Genomic DNA, 12,501 nt, shown 5'->3' with positions numbered 1-12,501 from the left:
AAAAGACTATGCTCATAATTAATACAGTGCAGTTTTAGAGAAAAGAAATAGAGGACAAACAAAGAAGTTTCAGATGTAAGCATCATTAGAAGTTTGCAAATATCCAACCAGCCCAGCAAAAATCATACACTGAAACCAAAATTCTTTTGAAGTTACCCATCAATTTATGACAATATCTTTTTGGTAAGAAAATTTAATAAAGTAAGATATTTCTGTAGACTATAAAGAGACAGTATGCCAGGATTAGCAAGAAGTAAAACAGTTCTTACCAAAGACACTATATCCAACAAAAAGTCTACTAACAAGCAGAAATTTGTCAGGGGTAACTCAGATTGCTCATTACCACCTCCAGGCCCAGTTTGAAGTCTGGCATGTAATGTCCTCCTGCAAAATTCAAATAGGGTTTCATGACATCTTTTCCCCACCCCACTACATTGACCACATTCCTTTATATTAATAAAAAGCTGTACACACAAGGGAGAATTCCTACAAACAAATAAGGAGTCTCTCCTATTTCTGTTAAGTACCACACTTGCCCCACTGTGGCTTCTTCTGAAAACATGCAACCAGCCTTTCTCTGTAAAAAAGTCTTTGTTCATAAAATAACAAAATTCAGGCTAAAGAAAATCGCATTTGTGACTCCACCATGTACTGCAGTATTTTCTGGTATGAGCACAGGCACCAATGATAGAATTAAAGGAACAGGGCTACTGGAAGCAGTCATTTTGAAGAGATCTATACCCGAGGCATTAAATATTTAAGATAACCAAAAACAAAATAAAAAGCCCACGAAGCTTTAAAGCTGTGCAAGATAAAAACAAGATAGGCTCTTCTAGACTTCAGCTTCAACTGCCAGCACTGTTTTATTATCAACAAGAATTCAAAATCTGATGAGCGCTATTGCTGAATAAAGTTAGACAGAACACAAACACACTGAAACATGTTGCAATCTGAAGATATTATAAACAAAGGAATTTGTTTCTCCAACTCATTCATGGGGGTGGTGGTAAGGGCAGAGTCACATTCTCAGTTAATTATGCTCATCTTTTCTCTTGGTTTTGGAAGAGCACCTGAACATATATCCTCAGGACTGAAAAAGTGATTTATTTGAAATAGGAGCATCACAGAAAACAAGTCTAAAACATTAAGTAATTATCAAAAAATTAAATAGCAACAACGCAAACAGCTTTATGTCAGTGACATATGTTTAAATCAAGTACTCAACCCACACCTCTATCAGGTAACCATCTCTCCTTAAAACATACAATTTTCTTCTTAAACTAGTAGCCTGGGCACACTGCTGGCTCACGTTCAGCTGGCTGTTGACCAGCACCCCCTGGTCTTTTCCTGCTGAGCAGCTTTGCAGCCACTCTTCCCCAGGCCTGTACCCTGCATGGGGTTGTTACAAGCCAAGTGTAGGACCCAGCACTCGGCCTTGCTGAATGTCGTGCGATTGGGCTTGGCGCATCTACCCAGCCTATCCAGATCCCTCTGCAGAGCCCTTCTAACCTCAAGGCAGATCAAAGTACAGCCAAACTCAGTACCGTCTGCAAAGTTACTGAGAGTGCACTTAACCCCCTCATCCCAGTCACCGATAAAAACGTTAAACTAGCCCGAAGACTGAGCCCTGTGGAGTGCCAATGATGATCTGCCACCAACTGGACTGAACTCAATTTACTGTGACTCTGAGCGTGACCATCCAGCCAGCTCTTCACCCAGCAAACTGCACGCCTGTCCAAGCCACGGGCAGCCAGCTTCTCCAGGAGAATACTGTGGGAAACTGTGTCAAATGCTTTACTAAAACCCAGGTAAACAACATCCACAGCCTATTGCTCAGCTATTAAGCAGGTCATCTTATGGGAGAAAAGAAAGGAAAGGAATTTCCAGAAGGAAATCAGGTTAGTCAGACTTACCCTAATAAGATCATCTAAGTTGTAACTTCTTTTGCCTTTTTTAAAGGCAAAGAAAAAAAAACAACAAACAGAACACACACACAAACAGAAAAATACAGAGCATTACAACCTACCTACAACATTCTTCAAACCAACGAGCAATATAATCCCACATGTAGTAAGGCTCAAAGGAGTTAAATAGGAGATTGGCAGTTTTAATCAATTCTGCTGTTTTCTTGTTTTCTCTCAGTTTGCTAAAGGAAAAAACAAACATTTTAAATTTTTAGACTTCATTTCTAAGTTATGTACTACACCAAGTTTACCCGTTGCCAGTCACCACTGACAAAACACCTTCCCCCCATCCCTATGGTTGTTGCTCTAGGGCTAGGTATAGGGCAGTGTAGGGCAGGCTCTATGGACTAGTGTCTCTATATGGCTCACAGGTTTCCTGTCTGTTTTCTCATGATCATTCCTACAGTTGTTTGGTTGTTTCCTCCCTACTTTGAACTTTTCTCCTCTGTATTTTAAGGTATTCAGCACAAATCTTAACATACTTTTAACACTTATATCTTCAGTTTTTTCTGCAAGAAATCTCATCAGCCCACACTTTTTTTTTTGGGGGGGGAAGGGCATGGAAGTGGGAAAAACACAGATGTAAAGAATGGCACAACTAATCTACACCATCAAAACACTGAACTTCAGCTGTATCAAACAAGCAATTGTGTCATGGACAAAAAATAACAACTGCATTCTAAATGTTAAAAAAAAAAAAAAAACAAAAAAACAAAAAAAAAAAAAACTAGAGCCCTGCAGACCTTTGCAGTGAACACAGAAGTTGCAATTAATATCAACAGAACCTACATCAGGAAGAAAACAAGGTCACAGCCTCAAAGGCTTCACAGCTATGGCCTAGATACAGCATGCTTTCAGCAGCAGGAAGATGCATTTCTTTTCAAATGTAAAATACATTATACACACTGTCTACCTGCTTAGCTGTGTGTGATCTTTGTTGAAAGAAGGCTCTGCCTGAAGCTCCAGTTCTGCTTTGCACTGTGTATATAATGTTCTGAACACTTCAATCAATACATCCTCCAGGATGGCAGGGCCTAAAGAGAAATACCAGCAATGACAGCATTATATGTTACAACAGCACAACAGTCCACCCTTGAAATTAAACAAATCATTAGCTAGCTTTGGTCACTGAAGCCATAAGTCATTTTGTTCAATTTTGTAAATTACCTCAATTTCGGATTTTTTTTTCATTCCAGAAACATACAGGCAATTACAGTCACTAAGAGTATTCTAAAGCACAAGGGGAATTCTTGGTCCATACACGTACAATGGTGGCTTGATACAAATATGTCTAAGTTGAAAAGCTAGGCAAGCACATTAGCCTGGACCATGCTCAAGCATCTTTACCCTATCTTTAAGGTATTATTAAATGTGACTATGTGGATTCTCAATCAAAGGTAGTTTTTAAACAACCATTTTGGAATACCTACCCAGAAACTAGTTTATACTATTATCGTACAGAAAATATACTCAAATATTTAAATGCGAGTAATAAGAGATAAAATATTTTGAGTATCTTCCTTTTAAATGTAGGTAGGTTTTCTTTATTTTCAGATGTAAGCTACAGGATATTTTTTGAAATAGTGCCTCCTTCAGATTTGAGCTAAATCCTGATTTTTAAGATGGAAAAATAAAATAAACAACCAACTTTGAGATTAGTTCCCAAAGTGATCCTGCTGGAAATACCCCTTGTTTTCTCATGCCGTCTCCTAGTCTTACTGAATTACCTTCATTATGGTCATTACCTACATTATGGTCACCAAGCCGAAATCCTATTAGCTTCTTCTGTCTCACTTTGCTGAAAGAATCCTCATAGCTTTGCTTATTTTGAGAAAACTTCATGTGCATACATTGCCTCTGAAAACATTACTGACCCCCCAAAAATTACTAATTACCAGGAAGACAGCAAATTCTTATCAGATATTTTGTTGTTTGAAGTCTGTCTTAACCACTTCCTTTTCAAGTTATATTCTTACAATTGCTGCATTGTTATGCTTTTATTATTCTGCCCCCAAACATTTGGACAGAAGTTTCCATAACTATCAGTGACCTCCCAAACTCTTACTAGAGAAAAAAGGCTCAATTGTTGTCAATGCTTTGCCTTATCCACTTTTGTCTCAGTCCCCTGCACTTAAACTGATGAAAAACTGCATCTTAACACTCCAAACAGCGGAAAGGAAAATGAAAACAAAATAATAAAAAATAAAAAAACCTTGCTTCCTAATTGATAATTCTTCTGAAATAAAATAATTGTTTTGTTGCTAACACCTCTGAACTCTATGAGCATATTAGCAGAATGAGATTATTCCCAAAAGCAACACCTGAGAATTTGAAACTGTAAATTCACTGTTCAATTAAAGAAATGAGAAAGATCCTATTAGCATTTCTTTCAACGTGCAGTCATTTCTGCCTATGACTTCAATTTCTTATTTCATGTGGTGAAAATAGAAGAAATTGCATTTGGATGAAGGTAAATCTAACAACGACATAAAATTATTAGCTTGGAAAAATCTAGAAATCCAGTAACCTGACAGTACTAGCACTGTCATTAAAAAAGAAAGCTTTTTTCGATTTGACCAACAAAAGAAAAAAAAAACAGCTAAGCAAACCATGTGAGACAAAATAAAGACTAGAAGTAGTAATATGACAATTACCTAGTTCAGGCTTATCCAGCAAACTGATAAGAATTCGAAAAGGCTTTAAGTCTTGCATTAATGTGCTTTCTTCTCCATGTCCATTAACTTGTAATATTCCAACCATGGCCTACAAAGAACAAGAGCATAACAGGAAAAAGAAAAAGAACACCAGAAAACAGCTTTTGAAAGAAAGATACAATAAAGGCTGCATATAAAGAGAAAACTCTCAGTGGTGGAAACCATTATCTCAATGCAGCTCATTTTCTCCAAGCTTAACTATTCTTCCAGCTTTGCCTGTAAGATCAAATTCTGATCCACAGAAATATTAATAGGTATATACTAAAATTCAAAAAGAAATAGAGAATGCCCAGTAACATACTGTAAGTAGATACCAATCTTGAGAATAAAAAAGACGACATAAAAAGTAATGAAGAAATTGTTCGAGAAGGCAAGGCATGTAGAATTTAAGGACTGAATAAATAATAATCAGTCCATCTAGCATATACTAGGCCCATCTACATGACAGACCACTTTTACATCTGCTACAAATCAGGAGGTATCAGCCAGTATCCTGAAAGGAAAGTCTTTGGTACTTTAACATATTTTTAGAAGGTCAGAACTCTCAATAACTTGTCTCAGTGAGTACAATTCATTGAGAGACTACAAGAGAAGAAGGCAGACAGAACAATATATATATTTACATCTTCTAGACCAAACCACTGCTTTTAATGCCCTGTAAGTATTCTATGACAAAAACCAAATGGATCATCCCCATTGTCAAAAATAGCCACTCTCCATTCTAGTGTTACAGTAGTTGTATGCTTAAAAATAAATAAATTAGAAATAAACGGACTGCTTCAACTTTACACTGCCATTAGTTTTTTCAGACAGAAAAACTTTAGTGACCTTAAGACACACAGATGGGCAGATTTAAAAGGCCAACTAGAACAAGTGCCTGAAGGGTGGTAAAAGATCACTACATTTTGTATAGATGGTATGGGTGAAACTGCATCTCATCCAAACCTCTCCTCAAGGTTTAGATATTCATCATCTGCCCTGGGAAGCAGAAGAGGCAAGAAAAGGGTAAAGAGGACCAGCAAGTTCCTTGTTTTACGGGAATTCAGTTCTCTTCCTCATCACTAAATCAGCAGTTCTCATTAACTTCAGATAAAACTGAGAAGTGCTAGCTCTCTGCTGGATATCAGCTTCAAGTAGCAGTAAGCTAAATATTCTTGTCAGCTACTTATGTTGGAAACCCCACTCTAATTCCCACACACAGTACTGCAATTTTACTGAATATCAGAAAAATCCTGACCTTATCAATTTGCCTTAATGAGAAAATATCTTCCTGATTTCAAGATCAGACACAGCATTTTGAAAGACATCTGTATACTTTAATTACTAGGAGAGAAGGAGCACAGTTCTTGAGACAAGGTGATCCCAGCACACTTAGCTAGGCTTGAAGGGTCAAACAGTATGACAGCCAACTTGCTTGACTATTCCTGACTGCCAGTGGACAGTGGAAAAGATGTTCCCCTTGCCTAGGGGGGATGAAGATCCTTCTTACACAGGCCTTCTGAGTAATGACTTTCTGCTCACAATTTTCCAATTCCCAAACTAAAGGAATCTTCTGTAACTACATTAGTAGAAAAGAACTCCCCAATTCTATTCTGTTATAGAAAAGGCTTCAGTGTGCTGGGCTTCTAATCAAGTGTCTTCCATGTATGCTGCATTCATGGAATAATAGGACAAGCAGAAATCTAACATATGTCCTGATCATATTGTTATTGTGAAGAAACACATTGTCTCTCATCTTCACTACATTTTTCATTGAGAGGGTTTTAGAAGAGTAGGACATAATACCACAGTAAGACAGAAATTACATGGTCACATTGAAATGTCAAGTCTCAAGACAGAGACAGCAACTTCTGTCAGTATCTATTTATGAAGATACATGCCACAATAAAATACTGTATTAGTTACCTGGACTAACATCTCCTTAGAGAAGGTATTGAAATAGTAAGTGGCATGCTCCTCAGGATTGCTGTGCCTTGTACTTCGGGGTCCTATAAGGGCACCATTGTTATCAAAACCTTCAAGCAAACAAAAGAGAAGGCAAATAAATATTTGTCTCTTTATAGAATATTTTATCAACTTCTTTAAATTACAAATTAACACATTAGCACTGGTAACTTACCAAGATGATGTCCAAGTAATGTTGGCAAGAGAAAGATGATTTTAAAGAGAGTTTAATACAAGAAACTAAGTGATACTTCCATGCAAGCAGTTTGCACACAAATCACAAAGTTTAACTTTATTCAACACTCCTAATCAAATTCCTTCTCACAAAAAAGAAACAAGTGTTCAATACCACAGCATAAACTTTATCGTTCTGAGAAGACACTCTAGGACTATGTCCCATAAGAATACGTCAATATTAATACTACGAAGACACACAATTGATTTGACAAAAGAAGAAAAGAAAGAAGGAAAGTCTGAGAATTCTTCTCAGCAGCAACCTAAAACAACCACTGTTATCTCAATGGTTAAGCTAACCAGAATTCAAAGAGATGGAATGTCATTTTTATGCCTAGAAAATGTTAGTAAGACCACTCCCAGCTATAAAACAATAGGAAGGAATAGGTAACACCAGAATCAAATAATCCGTGCAGAACATCAGACTTCAGGGAGTCTTCAAACATAACTGACTCCCCTACACATACAGTACGTGCTAGTTTATATTACAGAGTAATATAAAAGCAGCATAGGGTAAAAAGAAAAAGCCAAAATGCCAATAAGTCTCTCTGAAAATATATTTAATGGAGGCAGTAACTATTCACAGAACAGCACCAAGAATAGGCATTATGAAACTATTTTCTGAGGTTCCAGTATCTTTCAGTGGGAACCTCACTCGTGCAATGGCTATAGGAGCTTCCACAACCAAGAAAAAAGTGATTTTAGAAGCATGAAATATCTTTTTCAATGACAGCAGAAGACATATCTAATCCCCCCAAACTTAGTTAAATTGGAAAATGTAGGCACGCAGCGTGACAGTGCATTTCACTGTCTTTCTTTAAGAGATGAATAATTTGCAAGTCAAGATCCTGCAAAATGATTAAAGCATGAAAAGATTTTTGCTGAAGTTGATATATTTAATCATCTAATGGATGACATCCATCTGGCAAGAAGTTGTGTGAATTTAATATGCAGTACTAAAAACAAAGAATCCATGTAGTTTTGCAGGAAAAAAAAAAACAAAAAAAAAAAACAGCAAAACTAAAGAAGCCCTCATTTTTTCATGTTAATCCTTTAAATCCCTGCAGCTTCTACAACAACAAAACCAATTCCCTCATGAAAAAGTGTTGCTTACTCCATCCATCCCTTAGTACCTTCAGTTCTCTCCCCAGTGTCCCCTGGCTACTTATTTTCCTCATTCACCCATGAGCTACCTGGCTCTGACATCTTATCTATCTGCTGGGAAAGATACTACAGCTGCTGGGAAGAGTTCTGGTTAGCCTGAGTAGTACATTTGTATTTGCTGGTGAGACAGGAAGCTTAACAAAAAAGGTAAGAGCAGAGCATAAGTGTCTTCCCTCCAGAAAAGGAAAACATTTCCTTCCATTCAGTCTCTGGTTTCTATGACACACTTAGGAACTCCCACGTCTAAGATCCTGAATTCTCTCTCAAAGTGGGCTGAAAGTGGTTTTCAGGAGTAACAGACCAGCTACATGTGACCACAGATTTCATTTTCTCAAAAGAAAAAGGCTGAATAAGAGTATTTTTAATTTATTTAGAAAATGTTTTAATTTTCTAAATATTCTCTAAGTAGTTACTAAAGTCTTCTAAATAGCTGCTCTTCTCTCTCATCCTTTTCTGATTACAAACTGATTTCATACGGAAGAGCAAGCCTGTATTAATAAATGATAATCTATCATTTGGTAGTAGTAAGTGTCTGTCTTCTCAGTAATCCATTTTTACCCCCAAATGGGATTGAAATAATGTTTTATGCCTGTGGAAGACATGAAAAATAATTGGTGATTTGTTAATTCAAGCATGCAAATATTTAATGAAGCTTAAAGTTAAGGTTTGCATGCTCAAGCCTCTACCAATATAGTTTCAACACATTTTAACATTCCATTTTATTTTCATCCCTTCTGTCCTATTATCCTTCAACTGTCACAGTCTACAATGCCTGTTCTCTGGATTTCCTTTGTAAGGTTTTAGGGAGATAAAACTTGCCTTTCAGTGTCTATGCATGCCTGAATGCAGCCCATAACTGCTGCTATAGCAAAACATACAGATAATTCATGTAACAATTAGGAGTTTCAGCATGACATTTTTCATTTATGCCCAGAGAGACAGATTGCTTTTCTTCCTCGTGACACAAATTATGCATTTCATTTTTCCAAGCAACTTTCTCTGAAGTATAGCAAAACACTGCCAATGGATGTACGATCTTTATTGCATTATCAGTCAAAAATCAAAGTGCAAACCTACCCAGAAGCCATGCATAAAGCCTTCGATTAAGCGACATATCCCTGCGCAGCACTACATGAAGGGCTGCTGACAAAATTCTGATCATGTCTGGACGCGTTGCCTGAAGTTAGAAACAAGACAATTTAACTATAAAAAGTAACATTCCTTCTATGGTAGCAGCTTAGTGCACATTAAAACATCGTTAATTTCATGTTTATATATGAATTCAGAGTAGTACAACATAATCTTACTTTTAGGAAACCAAAAAAAATTATTAGACAAACACTCTGTAGTATATATAAATATGTATACACTTCATAAATAGCAAAAATACTTCATTAGCAACTCATTTTTCTTACACGGTACTTTAATTTTCCTTATTAGACAAAACCCTTGAAAGAAAACTCAACCAAAACCCAGTTAAAAAAAAAATCAGAGGAAAGAATTTTAAATAAATTCCATCTGTTACTGTTTTGAAGTCTTAAAATTAAAAAAAATGTGTATTGATAATTTCATCAGCCTACCACCTAAAAAGGGACACACAAAATATTCTTATGCTAACTGATAAGCGTGAAAAAAAAAACACTCGCACATGACAAAACACAGTTCTTTATACAGGAAAGTACAGATTTTCTATAATTTCTAACAGACTGAGAATTTTGTGTATATACATTAAAAAAAAAAAAAAAAAACTGAAGAAATAAAAAAAATAGACCTTACAGTTTCTAGGCCTTATCTCCCATTACTCCAGCTCCACTGGGCTGACCCAAAACCAATAATTATTTTTTAATTCTTTCATGTTCTGAAGCACTTATGCTAAAAGATTAGCTTTCACTGCTTTTGAATGCTAAGAATTGGACACTTGCACATAAACAGATGATTTGCTTTCAAATCAAATTAGAGCAAATTAAAAGCTTCTGCAGAGACTAGACACAATATTATATACTGGGGTTTGGGTATGCATAAGTGGAATTTAACACATCAAGTTAGAAAGAACAAAGGTAGAGATCATGGCATGAGAATAGCCAAACTTACAAGACGAACTCTTATAGATGACTCTTCAAACTCGGAGAAAAATCACTAATAAACACTGCATAAATACTGCTACTGATAAGAAACAGTACCTTTAGGAGTTTTCCCATTAGTATCTTTTATATTAATACCTACCTGGCTCATATGGAATGGAAAACAAAAAAGGATAAGGTCCAATGTGCTCCTTTGTACTAAGACACTGGTATCTTGCACTGATGTGCTTACTGCTTCCACCTGAAGTAACAGCAGGACCAAAAAAATAAGTTATTTGCTCTCTTTTTTTAAATAGGTAGATATAACTGAACTCTCAAAAAGTAAGAGCAGTTGCTTATAAATATGGTGAAATGTATGAAATAAAGTTACTTTAGAATTTTGAATAATTAAACAGAACAGGAAGACAGTTATTTTACCACTGAAGAAACATAACCAACAGGTTCCCTGAACTACATAAGTATAAGTATCAAGCTTTTGCTTTCTTTAAATAACAATACATTAAATGTAAGAACATTAAAAAAAAAATTACAAATAACCATTTCTAACTGAAGTAATTGAATGGAGATAAAGTTCTATACCAAACCTAAGCAGGTCTGAAACACTAACTCAGCTTTGCAACACTTTCATCATACTCAAAAAAAATAGGTTTAACTGGAGGTGTAACAAATTAATGTCCATTTTGTATTTTCAAAGGCTACATTCAAAGATACAGAAGATATCTATACCCCCCTGGAAGCAGCTTATATAATAAGTCTAACACCAGTTTTACTGCTGTCAGTAAAACATTACCATTAATTCAATGTCACTGCCAATTATATAGAGTTGATCTTCCATTGAAAGCTTCCTGTTGAGGTGGGAGAGGACGTAAGTGATTCCAGGCAGGCGAACTGCAGGGCTTGTGAGCAGACTACCCCAGAGAGCACTATAGAACGCTGACTGGTCCACAGCTGAGGCAACCTTCTCCAACAGCGTGTTTGTTCTGCAGAATAAAACCAAGTCAGCTGAATTAGGTCATGCAGCACAGTCCTTGCCCTCACCACTAATTCTAATAAATTAATAATCAAGCCTTACGGGAAGATCAACATTTTATTTTGAGTGGCTAAGAGAAGCCCTGGTCCTGAACCTCTTAATGCAGCCTGAACAGAGTGATCCAGCTAGCAAGCCTCGGCCAGCCTGGCTTACAGAGCACTTCTGCGTGCCCACAGCTTCACCTTACATACTTTGTATGTTCAATGGGCTAAATAACTTTTTCATCTGCTACTTGAAGCCAACTGTTGGCTGAGACACAGAGAGAGCAGGAAAGCATAGCTACTGAAGAAAAGAATGAAGAAAACAGCTTTTGCCCACTGATGCTTTGCACCAGGCACTTCTGGCAATAACAAGGCATAACAATTGTTTGAGCAAGAGCTATCGCTTTCACTGCCCTCACTTCTCCCCAGTCATGGGCATCACCTCCACACAGTATGGCAGGCCCTGAAAGGCAAACTGAGCAGCCCTTGGAGAGCGATGGAAACTGCACAGTGAAGAAATAGCCCTTGCCCACTGTAGTTGGTGTGCCAACTATGCTGTATCTGCCTACGCAGAAATGGAAAGAGGTATGGTTAAATTGCTCTTCATGTACAAGTTGTGAAATTCTAGCTTCTGAAGTTCTAAGCCACATTCTACAGAAATATCAAGAATATGAAAACACATGATCAATTCCAAAACCTCAAAGCTGTGGAGTATAACTTCATCCATTATTATATTAAGATTCTACACCAATGCCCCAGCTCCTGTGATCAAGATAACCAGCAAGCCTAAGCCCCAGTCAGTGTAAGAAGAGCTATTACCTCCCAGACCACTCTGCTAGAAACATAGTAATCCATACAGACTGGTGGATCATTGCTGCCTGTCTCTCACGCAGGTGATTTAATTGTAACTTAGATATAGTAACAAACAAATCTTAATGATGGAAGCTTGGTCTGTGCATCTTAAATCTAGTTCAAATATGTCTTTTAGCCTGACTAATATGGCAAAAGTAACTTCAGTGACAACCCATGAAAAGAAACAAGCAGTATGTTCACAGAACCCCAGAACGACTGAGGCTGGAAGGGCTCTCTGAGGGTCATCTGGCTCAGCCCCCCTGCTCAAGCAGGCTGCCCAAGACCACATGCAGGTGGCTTTTGAAGGTGTCCAAGGAGGGAGACTCCACCACATCTCTGGGCAACCTGTACCAGTACTCCACAACCTGCACAATGAAGAAGTGCTTCCTGATTGAAGTGGTTCCTGATGTTTCTGGTTCCTAACATGCCATAACTGAATTATAATTCTAAGTTTACTTCATGTCAATTCCCTTTCAATATCAGGAACAATTAACAGTTAATTTACCATAATTACTGTTTGTCATCTTCCATCATAAT

At 37.1% G+C, this 12,501-nt stretch overlaps 1 protein-coding gene across 7 annotated transcripts in view; it reads right to left on the bottom strand.

Annotated features, from left to right (window-relative positions):
• The window catches only part of DOP1A (DOP1 leucine zipper like protein A), a 62,326-nt gene that overhangs the window by 35,506 nt on the left and 14,319 nt on the right, over positions 1-12,501 (bottom strand). For all 7 annotated transcript variants that reach the window (XM_084284236.1, XM_084284238.1, XM_084284240.1 and 4 more), the window contains exons 5-12: positions 10,892-11,081; positions 10,244-10,342; positions 9,098-9,197; positions 6,584-6,693; positions 4,619-4,727; positions 2,878-2,998; positions 2,027-2,146; positions 270-384 (exon numbers count right to left, since the gene is read on the bottom strand). In XM_084284236.1, coding sequence (XP_084140362.1) covers positions 270-384; positions 2,027-2,146; positions 2,878-2,998; positions 4,619-4,727; positions 6,584-6,693; positions 9,098-9,197; positions 10,244-10,342; positions 10,892-11,081 — 964 coding nt within the window. The remainder of the gene's footprint in view (positions 1-269; positions 385-2,026; positions 2,147-2,877; positions 2,999-4,618; positions 4,728-6,583; positions 6,694-9,097; positions 9,198-10,243; positions 10,343-10,891; positions 11,082-12,501) is intronic.

The sequence above is a fragment of the Netta rufina genome, assembly GCF_964035555.1.
Source record: "Netta rufina genome assembly, chromosome: 3".
NCBI lineage: Eukaryota > Metazoa > Chordata > Aves > Anseriformes > Anatidae > Netta > Netta rufina.
This window is presented reverse-complemented; position numbering and strand designations above follow the sequence as displayed.